This window comes from Budorcas taxicolor, chromosome 1 (assembly GCF_023091745.1).
Source record: "Budorcas taxicolor isolate Tak-1 chromosome 1, Takin1.1, whole genome shotgun sequence".
Taxonomy (NCBI): Eukaryota; Metazoa; Chordata; class Mammalia; order Artiodactyla; family Bovidae; genus Budorcas; species Budorcas taxicolor.
Genome location: NC_068910.1, coordinates 122,946,155 through 122,966,144, shown reverse-complemented (window position 1 = coordinate 122,966,144; position 19,990 = coordinate 122,946,155). Strand labels below are relative to the sequence as shown.

The following is a 19,990-nucleotide window of genomic DNA, read 5'->3' as shown; positions in this document are numbered from 1 at the left end:
TGTGTTCCTGTGAATGTTTCCGAGAGCAGATGGGAATTTGTGCAGCTTAATGAGCACATGAGCCAAGCCTACCTTCCACTTTTATTTCTTCTGTTCAGATGGTTAAAGAAAAAAAACACAACGAAACCCTGTTCTTGCAGAGCCATAAATAAGTCTCCGGCACTGAGCCCACATGCTTCTCAAAGTTACAGAATAACAGGGCAGGAATACAGGATTCCCAGCCCCTCTATACTGACAGCTTAAAGCACACCATTCATAGACCTGTAAGCATCATGGAAGTGTGTGGAAGCATCAATGCCCTCCAACGCTAACAGGACAGGGATCAGAATTCTGTCCCCTTCAGGCCACTTAACCAGCCTGGGGGTTGCCATGTGAGTGACTGGGTGGCAGTGAGCAGGTTCAGTTATGAAGTTAGCCCAAATGGAGGATTGCTAGGCTTCAGTCATGTTCACCTGCTGCACAGCCTCATCTTCTGAGCGCCCTTACTCCACTGAAACCTGAGAATGAAACAATGGGTCAATCGATGTTGGGCTCCCTGACATCAGACTCTTGACGCATTTTCCACACCCTCCACTCAGTCTGGGTAGGAAAAAAAACCCACAGGAGTTGACAGCAATGGTCACAGAAAATTCTGCTTGAATGTGGCTAGCAGACTCAAGAAACAGATCAATAGAACCAGAAAAAAAGCTGGAAGGAAACTTCCAGATCACCCAGTCAATTAATCTTATATGATGACCGCCTTGCCCACTTTCACAGTTATTAGTGGCTGGAGGGCCACTTGTATCCTATTCTTGGGAGAATCAGGAGACACTTCCATGAATGGACTCATTGTAAAAATACCTATTGCCCCGTAATTGCTCCCTTCAGGGGTACTGGCAGCAATGGGATTTGACACCGACATATTTCCAGAGCCTGTTAAAAAGAAAAACAAAGAGGTAAACACTTTGTGTCTAGTTGCTAGAATGAAAGGACACAACTCTAAATAGTTTGATTTTCTTTTCACTCTAATATAAGGAGTCTGCAGGTCAATTTTATGGTCTGCAGGCCAAATCTAGCTCGCCACCTGTTCCTGCATGACCCTTAAACTAGAAATGGTTTTAAATTTTTTTAATGGTTGGAGGAAAATCAGAAGAGAAATACTATTTTATGACAGGTGAAATTTTAGATTTTAAGTGTATATAAAGCTCTACCAGAACACAACCACTCATTTGAGTCTGGCTATGGCTACTTTTGGCCACCAAGGCAAAGAGAAGCAGTTGTGACAGAGACTCCAAGGCCTGCAGAGCCTGAAATATTTACTATTTAGCACTTTCCAGAAAAAAAATAATGTTGCTGATTCCTGCTTAACAGTACTGCAGAATCACAAGGAGTGTGGGTCCTGGAATCACTGTGAGAAAGGTCACCCCCGAACATAAACACCAGAAATAAACTTCTGTGATTAAGGCACTGTAATTCATAGGTTTATTTGTCACAGCCATTAGCCATTAGCAGTACTCTAACTGTCCGTCTAGTCAAGGCTATGGTTTTTCCTGTGGTCATGTATGGATGTGAGAGTTGGACTGTGAAGAAGGCTGAGCGCCGAAAAATTGATGCTTTTGAACTGTGGAGTTGGAGAAGACTCCTAAGAGTCCCTTGGACTGCAAGGAGATCCAACCAGTCCATTCTAAAGGAGATCAGCCCTGGGATTTCTTTGGAAGAAATGATGCTAAAGCTGAAATTCCAGTACTTTGGCCACTTCATGCGAAGAGTTGACTCTTTGGAAAAGACTCTGATGTTGGGAGGGATTGGGGGCAGGAGGAGAAGGTGACGACAGAGGATGAGATGGCTGGATGGCATCATTGACTTGATGGACGTGAGTCTGAGTGAACTCCGGGAGTTGGTGATGGACAGGGAGGCCTGGCGTGCTGCGATTCACGGGGTCACAAAAAGTCAGACACGACTGAGCGACTGAACTGAACTGAACTGTAGACAAGGTTAGCCCTGACAGGAAAGAAATTACTGCACTCCTTGGAACAAACAATAGTGACTACAGGAGCTATGTACAGGAATACGGGTTATTTGGGACATAACACGGAGATGGAATGGACTTTCCTGATGGCTCAGACAGTAAAGGATCTACCCGCAATGCAGGAGACTGGGTTCGATCCCTGGGTCAGGAAGAGTCCCCTGGAGAAGGGAATGGCAACCCACTCCAGTATGCTTGCCTGGGAAATCCCATGGACAGAGGGCCCTGGCAGGCTGCAGTCCATGGGATCACAAAGAGCTGGACACGACTGAGCGATGAACACTTTCACTTTTTTTCAGAGATATAATAGGCGTGTCTGTTGCCGAATGGCTGTTGGCAGTTAGAGAAAAATATTTCCAAGATGGTGCTCCTCAAACTATTCCAGTGAGGTTTGGAAAGCCCCAGAGAAAACTGCCTCCTAAGCTTCTCACTGCTTATTTGAAAAGATGCTCTCCCATTGAGTTTGTCCACTTCTGAGAATTAGGAGGAGCTGAACAAAGAGAACACAAAAAGGACGCAGGCATCTAGGCAGTTTCTCTGACTCTGACTTAGTGCCGCAATATTTCCGGAAAGCCACAATCATTTGTGAAGACACCTGAGAACATTTCTCTGCTGCCTCCTAAGCTTTGTCAGGATCTGGGATATTGTCAGGCTGGTGGGAATTTCCATCATGTGTCTTCTTCCTGAGAGGTGAGATTGCTTGTATCACACTACAAGTCTGTGAGTTAACTAGTCAGTGTCTTGTACTCTTGCAGAGAAATCTATTTTCAGTGAAGACATGTAAGACAGTGTATATTCTCATTGCAAATATATTTCCATTTCTTCTTTGAAAATATCATGTTATTCTTTACATTAATGCTACAGTATGCAACACACGGAAAAGAACCAAAAGCCTCAGACAATTCATTTATTTGTCACAATCAGCTCTTTTCATCCAGCTTTCAAACTTCATTCCCACTGGTGGACAGTAAAAACATTCACAGTTTGGGGAGCCAATCTGTAGGCTTCATCATGTTTTTACTCTTTGTGGGTCTATTCCTTTCCTCCATGGAGAAACATAATTAAATCTTAAGTTCAAAACATTTAGCCAGTGATGAGGAACAAAGCAATAGCCTTGGAGACTCAATTTCCTCCCTCCTTTTGGTAGCCTAGCCAAGAGCCAGCTCAGTTGGACAGCAAGGCCTCTGGCTAATGCAACATTCCTGGCAGGCAAGGCTATTCCCAGGGCTCTCACAATGGACCTTGGCATTGTTCCTAGGCTTGGAGACTCCTTGATATAGTTCTTACTATTTAGAGAGAGTAGATGTTCCTTGGCTTTTCTTGGGCTTACCCATAAATATGTAACATGGTATCAACACCATCTGTGCTTTTCATCCAACTTCAAGGCAAAGAAACAGGTTACTTTCAGACTCTTAAGAGAGAGAGATTAAATCTTTTGAGCACAGTAAGAGTATTATGGGAAGATGCCATGTACAGTTTGACCGACTGTCCTTGGCCAAGGGCAGATTTGGCTGTCGTTTGGGCAGAGCACTTTGCTGCCGCCACTACTGAGGGTAACAAGTACTATTGCCACTATTACCACCACCGCTAGTACTGCGCCTAAGGCTTCCATACTATTGCTGCGCTCGCTGCTGCTACGACTGCTGTCACTACTGCTGCCTAACATAGTGTCTGACACACAGTAAGTTTCTGATAAACGTTAGGCAGCAGTAGTGACAGTAGTGTGTGTCAGACCCTCTTTTAAGTTCTTTCCAAGAATTCATTCATTTTTCAATAACCTTGTGACATGGGTACTATCACTATCACCATTTTATTTATTTATTTTTTTGCTTGTTTTTTTTTTTTTTTAATTTTTATTTTTACTTTATTTTACTTTACAATACTGTATTGGTTTTGCCATACATTGACATGAATCCACCACGGGTGTACATGCGATCCCAAACATGAAAGATGACAAAAAGGAGGCACAGAAAGATCAAGTCATTTGACCAGAATCACTCAGATAGTGGATAGATAATGGTTCATTGCACTGATCTCAGTTAAAATTTATCTTCTTAATTGAAAAAAAAAGGAAGGGATTTTCCTTTAATGTATGAATAACTGGCAGCGAGTGTGTTGCTTTTATAGTGCTCATTTTTCAAAAGAGACAAGGAGTTGAGGCATATTTGCATTTCCACTCATATATTCAAAAAAGGTACCTAAGCACAATATTTGTTTTTTAGTTGGGCTGCTGCTGCTCGCCTATAATTCCTTATAGTGTCTTCTTTCTATCAAGGTAATTGTGTGTGTGTGTGTGTGTCGGGGGAGGGCAGGCAACTCTCACAGAAACCACCATTCTGGTCTCTTCCTTAGGTGATGTAACTTTCACATTTCCCTTAGTATCTTTCACATTTTTCCTCTTTTCAAGCCTAAATTACCTTCTTTTAATCATTAACTTAGGTCCTTGTTTACAGTGTAATTTAAAAAAAAATTACATGTGCAAATAGTGAAAATGATACTAAAAGCATAAACCGCAGAATTTCAGATCTTTTCTGTTCCTAGGAAGCCCTCTGGTATGGGAAATAGATGCGTGCGTAGGATAATGCTTGAGTTCCACCGTGGTGGGGGGTTGAAGTGGTCTGTGGGAGGCAAAGTGTTTTTGTGTGTGTGATCAAAAGAGGCAAAAAAAATGCGCAAACTAAAATCAAAGCAAGAGTGCAAACAAAATCACTGTTTTGTTAGGCAACAACTTCACTAAAAAGAAAAAGCCAGCTGTGTAGGTTTGTTCAGACTTGGATGATTTCCGCACTCTACTCTGGCTCACAGTTGAACAGGACCTGGTTTCAGTATAGTCCCCAGTCCCTTGCACTCCAAAGCAATCACAACATCAACAATTCTGTGATGGACAAGAGCATCAGAATTTTCATTTGCAGTACAACTGTTTCAAATCTGTGCGCTTTTATATGCACAATTAAATAGGAGATTGGCCAACACAGGATAACAATATTCTGTTAACTTTTCTAATGTCTAGAAAGGCAAGAACCAAAGTACTTTCTCCCAAACTTCAAATGTGATTGATGCTCCCAGAAGGCAAGCCATATTTCTGTTTAACTGTATGGTATATAGAAAGCAGAATTAAACACAATATACCAGTTTATAGGACAGACTGAGATGTTCTGGCTGGGAATAAGCAAACATATAAAGTTGTGAATGAGCTCATCTTAATGAGGAAACTTGTTCTGGTATGTTTTTCTTTACACGTGAGCCCTTTGCCATCTGTCTGCTTTGCTAACTTAGAATAGGATATGCTTGCCTGCCTGCCTTTTATATTAATTGCTCCATGTGAGGAGAAAAACTTCATTTCATTTTGAGCAGGCTTGACTCCTTCAGGGACTTCACATTTATAACTGTCCTGCCCCCTTCTGTCTCTCGCCTTAGAAGGTTGGAAGCTAAGAAGGAGTCAGAAATGATGTGAATGAGCTGCTGTGAGGTTTCATTTTTAAGCCAGTTGACTACCTATTCCAGCTGGTGTCATGTACTAACATGTCAAAACTTAAGGAGAAAATAAGGAAGGCCACCCATCTTTTCAAGCATGTAAAAGTAAAATTCCTCTAGAAGAAACAAACAGGCAAGCAAAATCAAGGAAATTTGGAAAAATCAATCAGAGAGTCAATACGAGAGCCGAGACCCATTACTACGGATTCTGAGGATTGGCCTGTGCCCGCCCCCCACGCCCCCCACCTCCGACTCCTCTGCACTCAGCACACTGCTTGGCTTCTCCCTGCCAGACCCTGCTCTCTGCTGGGAGGCTGATTCAGTAATAGCTCCATCCAGGGAAGGATCTGATTGGTCATTTGGTTTCTCAGTCTACAGACTTGTCAGGTTTGTCCAGCTCCCCTTCTTGAGAAAGTACCCTCCTCTTAGGCTGCACGCAGCATCATGGTGACAGCTCACGTGTCCCAGAGGCCTGCGAGTGACGCTTCATCTGTCTCTCTTTCAAGGTGGTAACTGAATTTCTGAACAGGCTCTTTAACAGTGATGCAAAGTGTAGGGTTTCTCCACTGACAGAGTCCCTGAGTGAGAGAATGGCAGTTGCTCGGGCATGTCTGACTCTCTGTGACCCATGCATTGCAGCCTGCCAGGCTCCTGTGTCCCTGAAGGAAATGTTTCTAGAACACAGAGGCTTGCCTGGTGCCCCTCAGATCACCAGAGAGGCCCCTGTCTTAAGTGGCAATGGAGAATACGGGGTCCATCCAGTCACACCACAGTAATCACGCCCCTTCTCACCCGAAGCTTCTCTTTACAAACACTATTTCCACTTCATCTGGGCTCCAGGGTCTTATCTCCTTCTTCTTCCCATGAAGTATGAAAGAAATTCTTTTGCTTTTTTAGTTCAGTTGGAGCCAGTGTCAACAATTTTCAAATAAGACTTACAAACTGCAGGATAAATCAATGAAAAACAAATACAGGGGAGCAAACAGATTTTCCAGACGCAGCTGTCCTATTGTTACTACTGTAATTAAGAGATGCCAACCATTCCTCGAATTGTAGGGACCTGGCTCCATTTCCTCCACCTCAGGCACACCTAAGGTGAAAGCATCAGGCCCAGTTCCTCCGATGTCTAGCTCCACCTTGATTGAGGCAGCCAACAGGCCAAGTCTAGTGGGATCCCCTCTTTCAGACTCTGCTCCTAGCATTTTTTTCTAGGCTCTAGCCCCCAGGGCACTTCCTGTATCTCTGAGCTCAGTTAAACTTCCTGTAACCTCTGTGGGCACCCTGATCCTGGCCCTTCTGTGTCCTTGCTCTTCTCCAGAATTTCCTCCCCTGAATCTCTCACATTAGACTACAGGTAAAATCCCTCACTTGCTTCTGTCTCTTGCTCCAGACAGGTTTCTCAGTGATCTGCTTCCTATGATCAAGAGTCACTAACTGGTTCTTTCCTAGGATGGAGATTGTCTTCTCTGCTCTTTTTTGGAGCACTTGAATCTTGTCTCACCAGTGGTCATGCGCCGTCTTTCCCCATAGCCTCTCTGCATGACAAAGGTTCCTTTCATGCATGCGTGCTCTGTCACTTCAGTTGTGTCTGACTCTTTGTGACCCTATGAACTGTAGCCCACCAGACTCCACTGTCCGTGGGATTCTCCAGACAAAAATACTGGAGTGGATTGCCATGCCTCCTCCAGGGGATCTTCCTGATCCAGGGATGGAACCCACGTCTCTTGCATCAGCAAGCAGGTTCTTCACCTCTAGCGCCACCTGGGAAGCCCACAAAGGTTCCTTGCTGCTGCTGCTGCTGCTGCTAAGTCGCTTCAGTTGTGTCCGACTCTGTGCGACCCCATAGATGGCAGCCCACCAGGCTCCCCCATCCCTGGGATTCTCCAGGCAAGAACACTGGAGTGGGTTGCCATTTCCTTCTCCAATGCATGAAAGTGAAAAGTGAAGTCGCTCAGTCGTGTCTGACTCTTAGCGACCCCATGAACTGCAGCCTACCAGGCTCCTCCGCCCATGGGATTTTTCAGGCAAAAGTACTGGCGTGGGGTGCCATTGTCTTCTCCCAAAGTTTCCTTAGTAAGTAAGTAAAGTCGCTCAGTCGTGTCTGACTCTTTGCGACCCCAGGAACTGTAGCCTACCAGGCTCCTCTGTCCATGGGATTTTCAAGGCAATAGTACTGGAGTGGATTGCTATTTCCTTCTCCAGGGGATCTTCCCGACCCAGGGATTGAACCCGGGTCTCCCATATTGTAAACAGATGCTTAACCGTCTACTTCCTCCTAATTTCAAAGCCCTTTGGCATGAACATTTCTATTTTCTAACTAAGCTAGGATTTTGTTCCTGTATTCTCACCTGTGCCTGGCAACCCACATTTTTAAGTCAGTGATTCTCAGTTGGGGGTAGGAGTAGGGGGAACATTTTGCTCCCAAGAGGACATTTGACAATGTCTGGGGATATTTTCTGTTGTCAAAAGGAGGGAGTGTATTACTGAATTCTAATAGATGGAGGTGAAGAATGTGGTTAAACATCCTACAGTGTATAGGGCAGCTCCCAATGACAAAGAATCATCTGACTGTAGTGTTGAGTTTGAGAAACCCTGATCCTAGAGAAGGATAACCTAACCCTAATTCTATAAGCAGGCTTGACTGATCTTAGGTAAATAGATTCCTTTGCAGTGACTGGTTTAGAAATAAGTGTATGATCCACTCTAGGCCAATGAAACATGAAAGAAGCTTTTAGGTGCTTCTGAAAAAGCCCTTCCCTCTGGACATTGTCAGTGAGGACCCACCTCACCACCAGCCCTGGGGGAAAAGCAGAACCAGGGGAACGGCAGGCAAAAGGACCTGAGCCACTGGATTCAGTGAATCCTGAAGCCCACCCTTTTTGCTCAACTTTCAAGGAGAGGAAACACTCTTTCTTGTTTAAGTATGTTTGAGATAAACTTTGTTGTTACCTGCAGCCACATGAATCCAACTGATGCATCTTTATTTATTTATTTTTTGGATCACTCATGCATTTCTGCTTGCCATCTGAAGGGTACCTCTAGCTCTGAGCTAATTTTCAGAGCCTTCTTGATCTTGTCAACACTAAGTAACTCATGCTGATTTAGGCTTTTTAGAAAATAGGACACATAAAAGGTACCAACTTCCAGTTATAAAATATAAGTCCTGGGGATGTACGGTAAACATGGTGACTAGAGTTAATAATAATGTATTGCATATTTGAAAGTTGCTAAAAGAATTGATCTTAAAAATTCTCACCACAAGAAAAAATTATGTGTGGCAATGGATCATCTTGGGCTTCCCTGGTAGCTCAGACGGTAAAGCATCTGCCTGCAATGCAGGAGACCTGGGTTCGATCCCTGGGTTGGGAAGATCTCCTGGAGAAGGAAATGGCAACCCATTCCAGTACTCTTGCCTGGAAAATTCCATGGATGGAGGAGCCTGGTAGGCTACAGTCCATAGGATCACAAAGGGTAGGACACAACTGAGGAACTTCACTGGTGGTGATGGATGTTAATTAGATTTCTAGTGGTGATCATTTTGCAGTCTATACAAGTATAGAATCATGTTGTACACCCAAAACTTATGCAGTGTTATATGATTGGTTCTTACTAACTCTGCTTTCTGTAGAAAGACTACAGATTAGACCATTCTGGGGGGATGGGAATCAACAGAGGATTTGGAAATCACAGAAGTCAGAGAGACAGAAGTACCAGATGGGATATTATCTTTTACTTGACATCAGTTTGAATTGAAACCAGGGATTTTTCTTACCATCATTGGAACCAAAGCTTCCATCGGTGGATTTTCTCCGAAACCTGCAGACAAGACATACACATGTTCCTAAGACAGCAAAAACCTCAGCATTTTACGTTTGTTCCCATAGCCTTTGTTGCAGATTTCTCTGCTGGGATCTCAAATGGGCCTTTGGATGTACAGAAACTGGAACTCTAACGCACTGCTGGTAGAACTGTAAAATGGAGCAGCCACTTTGAAAACCCATTTGGCAGTTCCTCAAAAAAGTAATCCTACAGATGCAATGCGACCCAGCAATTCCACACCTAGGCACAGACATGCCATTTGTTTCCACATTCATTTATTTTCAGATCATTCACATGCCATAAAATTCATCCTTTAATGTGCAGAATTCAACCAATTTCAGTATGTTCGCAAAGTTGGGCAACCATCACTATTCTCTACGTCCAGAACATTTTCATCATCACCCAAAGAAATCTCAAACAATAGCAGTCACTCCCCATTCTCTATTCCCCCCTACCCCGGGGAACCACTAATGTACTTTCTGCTGCTATAAAATTGCCTATTCTGGATATTTCATGTATAAATGGAATTATATTGTATGTGGTCTCTTTGGCTTCTCTCACTTAGCATAATTCTGTGTGGTAGCATGAATGAATACCTAAGTCTTTTTTAAATGTTTAATTTTACTGGAGTATAGTTGATTCATAATGCTGCACTAGTTCCAGGTGTACAGCAAAGTGATTCAGTTGTACATACACACACATCATTCTCTTTTAGGCTCTTTTCCCATATAGATTGTCACAGAATAATGAGTAGAGCTTCCTGTGTTACACAGCAGGTCCTTGTGGATTATCTACCTTATGTATAGTAGTATGTGCGTGTCCATCCCAAGCTCCTGATTTATCCCTCCACCCCATCTTTCCCCTTTTGTAACCAGAAATTTCTTTTTGATATCTGTAAGTCTGTTTCTGTTTTGTAAACGAGTTTCATTTATATCTTTTTTAAAAATGAGATTCCACATAAGAGTGATATCATATTTTTCTTTCTCTGTCTGACTGAGTGTGATAAACTCTAGGTCCCTCCATGTTACTGCAAATGGCATTATTTTGTTCATTTTCGTGGCTGAGTAATATTCCATTATGTGTGTGTGTGTGTGTCTGTATACACACACACACACACACACGCACGCACATATACCATATCTTCTTTTTCCATCCCTCTGTTGATGGACACTTAGGTTGCTTCCATGTCTTGGCTATTTTAAACAGTGCTACAGTGAACATCTGGGTGCATATATCCTTTCAGATTATGATTTTCTCTGGATATATGCTGAGGAGTGAGATTGCTGGACCATATGGTAATTCTATTTTTTCTTCTTTATTTTTTAAACTATGAAAGTATGATAACACATTTATAAGAGACTCCAAAAATGCAAAACAAAGTTACATATAGTTCCACTATATATTACAATTATTTCTTAAAGTAGGTAAATTAAGATTTTTAGTTGGAGTTTCAACATCAAACTCTCAAAAATTAGTAGAATGTATAGACAGAAATGTAAAAGGAAAAATCCCAGAGGGATGGTATGGGGAGGTGGGAGGGGGGTTCAGGATGGGGAACGCATGTACACCCGTGGCGGACTCATGTCAATGTATGGCAAAACCAATACAATATTGTAAAGTAATTAGCCTCCAATTAAAATAAATAAATTTATACTAAAAAAAGAGAAAAATATGGAACACTTCACGAATTTGCCTGTCATCCTTGTGCAGGGGCCATGCTAATCTCTATCTCTGTCTCGTTCCAATTTTAGTATATGTGTTGCCCAAGTGAGCACTGGTAGTTCTATTTTTAGCTTTTTAAGGAACTTGAATACTGTTCTCCATGATGACTGTATCAGTTTACATTCCCACCAAGAGTGGAGGAGGGCTCCCCTTTCTCCAAACTGTCTTCAGCATTTATTGTTTGTAAACTTACAAAAGTGCTCCTTTGATTGCTTGCAGTCTCAGTTGGAGCACTCAGGGTCTTCTGCTGCAGTGCACAGACTCTGGCTGTGGTGACGGGCTCAGTAATTGTGACGGGGGGCATAGTTGCTCTTCAGCCCAATCAGGGATCAAACACACATCCAAGGTGTTTGATACATGTTTGATCCCTAGTTGCACTGTAGGGTGGATTCTTAACCACTGAACCAGCAGGGAAGTCCCTGTTGTTTGTAAACTTTGATGATGACCATTCTGATTGGTGTGTGTTGATATCTGTATGTAATTTTGATTTGCATTTCTCTGATAGTGATGTTGAGCATCTTTTCATGTGCTTTCTGGCCATCTCCATGCCTTCTTTGGAGAAATGTCTATTTAGATTTTCTGCCCATTTTTTTGATTTTTTTTTTTTTTTTTAAAACATAGAGCTGCATGAGCTGTTTGTAAATTTGGGGGATTAATCCCTTTTTGGTCACTTCATTTACAAATACTTTCTCCCATTCTTTGGGTTGTCTTTTTGTCTTGTTTAGGATTTCCTTTGCTGTGCAGAAGCTTTTAATTAGGCCCTGTTTGTTTATTTTTGTTTTTATTTTTATTACTCTAAGAGGTGGATCAAAAATAGATTGCTACAATTTACGTTAAAGGATGTTCTGCCTATGTTTTTCCTCTGAGTTTTATAGTGTCCAGCTTTACATTTAGGTGTTTGATCCATTGTAGTTTTTGTGTGTGTGTATGTGTGTGTGTGTGTGTGTGTGTGTGTACAGTGTTAGAGAATGTTCTAATTTTATTCTTTTACATGTAGCTGTCCAGTTTTCCCAGCACCACTCATTGAAAATACTTAAATCTTTTTATGGCTGGATAATCATAGCTATTGTATGGATATACCAAGTGTATTTGTTTATACTTGATGTACACTTTGACTGTTTCCACATTTTAGCTGTCATGAATAGCAATGCTATGAATATTTGTGTGAAATTTTTTTTTGTGGATATGTGTGTTAAATTCTCTTGGGTATATATCTAGGAATGGAAGTGCTTGGTATGAGGTAACTCATTAACTTTTTAAAACTATTTTCCACTGCAGCTTGATAGCAAGAACTATTTTATATTCCTACTAGCAATTTAGAAGTTTCTAATTTCTGTGACATCATTATTAACTCTTGTTATTTTTCTAGTAAAAATTTTTTATTGTAGCCATGCTAGTGGATATAATGTGATATCTCATTGTAGTCTGACTTGCATTTCCCTGATGGCTAATGATGTTAAACATCTTTTCATATGCTTATTGGCCATTTATATATTTTCTTTGGAGAAACATCAATTTAATTTAAAAAGGCCCTTTTAAAATTAGGATATTTTTATTTTTATCCTTGGGTTGGAAGGATTCTTAATATAGTTGTGGATACTAGACTATTATGGATATATGATTTACAGACTTTTTTCCCATTTTTTTGTGTTGTATTTTCACTTTCTTGATAATGTCCTTTAAAAATACAAAAGTTTTAATTTTGATGAAGTCCAGCTTACCTATTTTTTCTTTTGTTACTTGTGCTTTGGGTGTCATATCTAAGAAACTATTACCTAATCCAAGGTCACAGAGATTTACTCCTGTATTTATTTTCTTCTAAGAATTCTATAAATTTGACTCTTTTATTTAGATCTTTGTTCTATTTGGAGTTTACTTTTTTGTATGTTCTGAGGTAGTGCTGAAGCTGAAACTCCAATACTTTGGCCACCTGATGCGAAGAACTGACTCATTTGAAAAGACTCCGATGCTGGGTAAGATTGAAGGCAGGCGGAGAAGGGGACGACAGAGGATGAGATGGTTGGATGGCATCACTGACTCGATGGATATGAGTTTAAGTAAGCTCTGGGAGTTGGCGGTAGACAGGGAAGCCTGGTGTGCTGTAGTCCAAGGGGTCGTAAACTGAGTGACTGAACTGAACTGAACTGAGGTAGGGGTACAAGTTCATTTTTTTTCATGTGGAAGCCTAAGTGTCTCAGTAGTATTTGTTGAAAAGAATATTCTTGTTTCATTGAATTGTCTTGGTATATCCTTGTCAAAAATCAATTGACCATAAGTGTAAGGGTTTATTTCTGAACTTTCAATTTAGTTTCATTGATCTATATGTCTTATGTCAGTGCCAGAAGGTTTTCTTTTTAATATTTATTTATTTGACTGCACTGGTTCTTAGTTACGACACCTGGGATGTTTTAGTTGTGGCATGCGAACTCTTAGTTGAGGCATGTGGGATCTAGTTCCCTGACAAGGAATCAAACCCAAGCCCCCTGCACTGGGAGTTCAGAGTCTTTGTTCTTTTTGCCATGATTATTTTTCCTATTTGGGATCCCTTGCATTTCCATATGAATTTTAGGATCAGCTTATCAATTATTGGAAGAAAGTCAGCTGAAACTTTCATAGGAATTGTGTTGAATTTGTAGATCAGTTAGAGGAATATTGCCACATCTTTTAGTTTATATCGCTGCTATAATAAATTATCACAATATTATGGTTTACAACAATACACATTTATTATTTTCAGTTCTGGATGTCAATTCTAAAATGAGTCTTATGTGGCTAACATTAAGATATCAGCAGGGCTGCATTCCTTCTGAAAACTCCAAGGAAGAATCCATTTCTTTGCCTTTTCCAACGTCTAGAGGTAGCCTGCATTCCTTGAGGCATGGCTCCTTCCCCATCTTCATATATGTTACTCTAACCTCACCCTTCCTCATCATACCTTCTCCTAGTCTGACTCTCTTGCCTTTCTCTTATAAGGACCCTTGTGATTACATTAGAATGTATAATTACATTATACACTACACAGATAATCTAGGATAATCGCCATAATTTTATCACATCTGTAAAATCTCTTGACATGTAAAGAACATGGTCACAGGTTCTAAGTATTAGAACATGGACATCTTTTGGGGGCCCTATTCTGTCTATTATACCATTTTAACAATATTACGTCTTCTAATTCATGAATATAGGATGTCTTTTCATATATTTAGATTTTCTTTAATTTCTTTCAAGGACATTTGCAGGTTTCAATGTACAAGTCTTATATTTAATTTGTTAAATTCTTTTCTTAAGTATTTTTTTTTGATGCTATTGTAAATAGATCATTTTCCTGATTTCATGTTTGAATTGTATATTTGCTAGTATATAGAAATACAATTGATTTCTGTATATTGATCTTGTATCCTATAATTTTGGTAAACTCAGGGTTCTTTTCAGAGATAATGAAAGTTAGACAGTGGTGATGGTTGTGTAACTATGAATATACTAAAACCATTGAATTTTTAAAAGGAGCAGAGTTTACGGTTTATGAATTATATCGTAATAAAGTCACTAATGTGTTTGTTCTCTAGTTGAAGTTTTTTGTGTGTGTTATTAATCGCTTGCCTCCTTATCTGTCTTCCTTTTGTACAATGTAAGTTCTATTAGAGCAGGGATCTAGACTGTCTCATTCATCACTGAATCCCTAACCTTTGGGACAGGGCCTGGCACCCAGGAAAGGATAAGTAAACATTTGTTGAGTCACATTGTTAAGGAGAGCAGTTACAATTGGGTCTGATGGGTCTAGCTGGCAAATGAGGCTCTAGTGAAGTCCCTCTAAAAAAAAGCAAGTTTAGTGATATTAACTAGCAAGCAATTATACAAACTGGTAAAAGATGATTGGGTTTGTATTAATGGGCTTTACCCACATTTGCCCTAGGTTTTGGAGCTGATAAAATTCTTTATTAGAGAAGTTCAGTGATTTACAAAGCTAATGTGAGGCAGGCAGTATATAATGAAGAAAAGAAAAAAGAGTAAATGAGAACTATTCTAGATTGGTTGAAAAATGGCTACACTTGTTCTTGTATTCAGCCCATTCAATCAAAAATGGAGTCTGTATCTTCACCTCTTGCATCTGGACTGGGCTCATCACTTGATTTGACCAAGGACACCAAGGGGGAAGTGATATTGTGCCCCTTTAAAGCCTACACTTTAAGGAAGCCCTGCATTTTTGTGCAATTTCTCTTGGAGATACAGTAAACCAGGGCTCGACTGCTGGAGGATGAAGGGCAAAGTACAGCTGAGGCCAGTCTGGAAGAGCCAGTGCTTCTCTAACCTGCCCAGCAATTTCACATTATGACCACCCCAGCTGAGATCTCTGAAACCTAGTGCATGCGTGCATGCTAAGTCACTCAGTTATGTCCGACTCTGTTCAAGCCTATTATGGACTGTAGACTGCCGGGCTTCCCTGTCCATGGGATTCCCCAGGCAAGAACACTGGAGTCGGTTGCCACGCCCTCCTCCCGGGGATGTTTCCGACCCAGGGATCGAATCCACATCTCTTGTTTCTCCTGCACTGCAGGCAGGTTCTTTACCACTAGTGCCACCTGGGAAGCCCCAGAGCCTAGTCCAGAGTCCAAATTAGCAGAATCATCCAGCTGACCCATAGATTTATGAGCAAATATAAATACGTATTGCTGTATGCCATTGAGTTTTTATGGTTGATTTTTATGCAGTGTTATTGTGGTAACAGGTAATTAATACAGGAATCAACAGGACAAGTAATCAGTATTATGCACTTTGAATTCAATGTCTGGCAGGGTGACTGAGAGGATGGAATGAGAGACATGGATGCAGTCAGTGCTTGACTCAGAGTATCATTGCAGGGGCTCCATAAATACTTGTTAAATGAACTGTAGCTCGGAGGTGGGAGGGGAATGGAGTTGAGCCAAAAGAAAAAAAAACATTAAAAAAGAAAAAGAAACACCAGAAAAAAGCATAAAACCACTTTGGATTCTGAGCTCCCTGAGGACAGGAGCCATGTCTCTAATCAATGTTTTCACCCTCATCTCATAGCATGTGCGGCAAACACTGCAGGTATTCATAATAAGGAACAGGAGGCTCAACAAGCAAATGGTATTCTGCTCCAGGACTGGCTTCACTTACTTTTGTAGAAAACTTTGTGATTTCTGCTCAGTTCAATGAGGGAAGAGTTCAGTTAGCATTTTCTCTCATTCTGTTTGCCTAGTTAGATGCCAAGAGTTCTCATGTCTCCAGATCTCTATTTTCAGTTTGCCTGTATTTGGAAAAGATTCTATGTTTGTGCAGCTGACTGTAGCACAGTAGTCTGGAGTGGCCAAAGGTTTCAATAGAGCCTTAGGCCACAACTTTTAAAAACTGTGTTCACTTCAGCAGGCTGCATAACAGCTTTAGAGAGATTGATATCCAGTTATTAACTTAATTTTTCTGTCTGTCGTATTGTTGATTATGTCTGCTAGGTAACTAAGAGGTAAAATCCTATTTTCTAAAATCTAAAACATCAGTGGTAGAGACAGTTTTCCTAAGAGAGGCAGAAAAGATGAACTTCTTTTTCCATGACACTAGAACTCATCTGAATCAAAGTTGGCAGATTTTTGGACCCTTTTTAAATGGAATCCATGCTGGGGTGCCAGGCTTTGGATCTAGTCTCCTTAATTAGGACTGTTCTTCCTCACATGCCCTGCCTACTCCGGTCCCTTCTTGACCTGCTTGCTTTAGGAGCTAAGACTCTGGAGCCAGACTCAGCTCAGTTCAGTTCAGTTGCTCAGTCGTGTCCGACTCTTTGTAACCCCATGAACCCCAGCTCACCAGGCCTCCCTGTCTATCACCAACTCCTGGAGTCTATCCAAAGCCAGGTCCATTGAGTCAGTGATGCCGTCCAACCATCTCATCCTCTGTCGTCCCCTTCTCCTCCTGACTTCAATCTTTCCCAGCATCAGGGTCTTTTCAAATGAGTCAGCTCTTCGCATCAGGCGGCCAAAGTATTGGAGTTTCAGCTTCAACATCAGTCCTTCCAATGAACACCCAGGACTGATCTCCTTTAGGATGGACTGGTTGGATCTCCTTGCAGTCCAAGGGACTCTCAAGAGTCTTCTCCAACACCACAGCTCAAAAGCATCAATTCTTCGGCGTTCAACTTCCTTCACAGTCCAACTCTCACATCCATACATGACTACTGGAAAAACCATAGCCTTGACTAGACGGACTTTAGTCGGCAAAGTAATGTCTCTGCGTTTGAATATGCTGTCTAGGTTGGTCATAACTTTTCTTCCAAGGAGCAAGTGTCTTTTAATTTCATGGCTGCAGTCACCATCTGCAGTGATTTTGGAGCCCAGAAAAATAAAGTCTGACACTGTTTCCATTGTTTTCCCATCTATTTGCCATGAAGTAATGGACTGGAGGCCATGATCTTGGTTTTCTGAATGTTGAGCTTTAAGCCAACTTTTTCACTCTCCTCTTTCGCTTTCATCAAGAGGCTCTTTAGTTCTTCTTCACTTTCTGCCATAAGGGTGGTATCATCTGTGTATCTGAGGTTATTGATATTTCTCCCAGCAATCTTGATTCCAGCTTGTGCTTCATCCAGCCCAGCATTTCTCATGATGTACTTTGCATATAAGTTAAATAAGCAGGGTGACAATATACAGCCTTGATGTACTCCTTTTCCTATTTGCAACCAGTCTGTTGTACCACGTCCAGTTCTAACTGTTGCTTCCTGACCTGCATACAGGTTTTTCAAGAGGCAGGTCAGGTAGTCTGGTATTCCAATCTCTTTCAGGATTTTCCACACAGTCCACACAGATCACAGTTGTGATCCACACAGTCAAAGGTGAGTCAGTAAAGCAGAAATAGATGTTTTTCTGGAATTCTCTTGCTTTTTTGATGATCCAGCCAGACTGCCTGGGTTCAAATCCCATCTCCTTCATTTAGTGGCTGTGAATTCTTGGTCAAATTACTTAACCTCTTAATACCTCAGTTTTCTTAACTGTCAAATCATAATAATAATACTAGTACTTACTGTTGTCGAGATTTAGATGAAATAATCTACTTAGAAGGTCTAGTGCAGTGCCTGGCATAGAGCAAGTATTTGTTCTGTGTTAGTTGTTATAATCTAATCAATTAATTGAGCTGATAACCAGTTAGTGTATATATACTTTCCGGGTATATTTGCCTGTAGACTGGTGTTTTTGTTTTTAACATTTTTTATTTGAAAATAATTTCAAATTTTTGGAGAAGCAACGTATTGTTACCTAGATTCACTTATTGTTAGCATATTACCCCCTTTGCTATACCATTCTTTGTCTTTGAGTGCATGTGTGTGTTTTCATATATGTGTGTTAGTCGCTCAGTCATGTCCAACTCTTTGCAACCCAATGGACTGTAGCCCACCAGGCTCCTCTGTCCATGGGATTTTCCAGGCCAAAATACTGGATGGGTTGCCATTTCCTTCTCCAGTTTTCACATATAAGTATATATAAATTTGGGGTGAACTATTTGAAAGTAAATTGCATATGTCATTAATTTTTATGCCTAAATACTTCCAAGAATACACGGAAGAACTGTACAAAAAAGATCTTTGTGACCAAGATAATCACGATGATGTGATCACTAATCTAGAGCCAGACATCTTGGAAAGTGAAGTCAAGTGGGCCTTAGAAAGGATCACTATGAACAAAGCTAGTGGAGGTGATGGAATTCCAGTTGAGCTGTTTCAAATCCTGAAAGATGATGCTGTGAAAGAGCTGCACTCAATATGCCAGCAAATTTGGAAAACTCAGCAGTGGCCACAGGACTGGAAAAGGTCAGTTTTCATTCCAATTCCAAAGAAAGGAAATGCAAAAGAATGCTCAAACTACCACACAATTGCACTCATCTCACATGCTAGTAAAGTAATGCTCAAAATTCTCCAAGCCAGGCTTCAGCAATACGTGAACTGTGAACTCCCTGATGTTCAAGCTGGTTTTAGAAAAGGCAGAGGAACCAGAGATCAAATTGCCAACATCCGCTGGATCATGGAAAAAGCAAGAAAGTTCCAGAAAAACATTTATTTCTGCTTTATTGACTATGTCAAAGCCTTTGACTCTGTGGATCACAATAAACTGTGGAAAATTCTGAAAGAGATGGGAATACCAGACCACCTAACCTGCCTCTTGAGAAATCTGTATGCAGGTCAGGAAGCAACAGTTAGAACTGGACATGGAACAACAGACTGGTTCCAAATAGGAAAAGGAGTACGTCAAGGCTGTATATTGTCACCCTGCTTATTTAACTTATATGCAGAGTACATCATGAGAAACGCTGGACTGGAAAAAACATAAGCTGGAATTAAGATTGCCGGGAGAAATATCAATAACCTCAGATATGCAGATGACACCACGCTTATGGCAGAAAGTGAAGAGGAGCTAAAAAGCCTCTTGATGAAAGTGAAAGAGGAGAGCGAAAAAGTTGGCTTAAAGCTCAACATTCAGAAAACGAAGATCATGGCATCTGGTCCCATGACTTCACGGGAAATAGATGGGGAAACAGGGAAAACAGTGTCAGACTTTATTTTTCTGGGCTCCAAAATCACTGCAGATGGTGATTGCAGCCATGAAATTAAAAGACACTTACTCCTTGGAAGAAAAGTTATGACCAACCTAGATAGTATATTCAAACGCAGAGACATTACTTTGCCGTCTAAGGTCCGTCTAGTCAAGGCTATGGTTTTTCCAGTAGTCATGTATGGATGTGAGAGTTGGACTGTGAAGAAGGCTGAGGTCCGAAGAATTGATGCTTTTGAGCTGTGGTGTTGGAGAAGACTCTTGAGAGTCCCTTGGACTGCAAGGAGATCCAACCAGTCCATTCTGAAGGAGATCAGCCCTGGGATGTCTTTGGAAGGAATGATGCTAAAGCTGAAGTTCCAGTACTTTGGCCACCTCATGCGAAGAGTTGACTCATTGGAAAAGACTCTGATGCTGG

The 19,990-nt window shown here is 41.2% G+C and overlaps 1 protein-coding gene and 1 non-coding gene across 2 annotated transcripts in view; both read right to left on the bottom strand.

Annotated features, from left to right (window-relative positions):
• Positions 1-19,990, bottom strand: part of SIDT1 (SID1 transmembrane family member 1) — a 102,505-nt gene that overhangs the window by 26,435 nt on the left and 56,080 nt on the right. Inside the window, exons 10-11 of the mRNA XM_052661778.1 lie at positions 9,252-9,295; positions 841-912 (exon numbers count right to left, since the gene is read on the bottom strand). Coding sequence (XP_052517738.1) covers positions 841-912; positions 9,252-9,295 — 116 coding nt within the window. The remainder of the gene's footprint in view (positions 1-840; positions 913-9,251; positions 9,296-19,990) is intronic.
• On the bottom strand, positions 10,964-11,073 carry LOC128058019 (U6 spliceosomal RNA). The gene has a single exon (XR_008200388.1). It is a non-coding gene; the product is annotated as a U6 spliceosomal RNA (small nuclear RNA).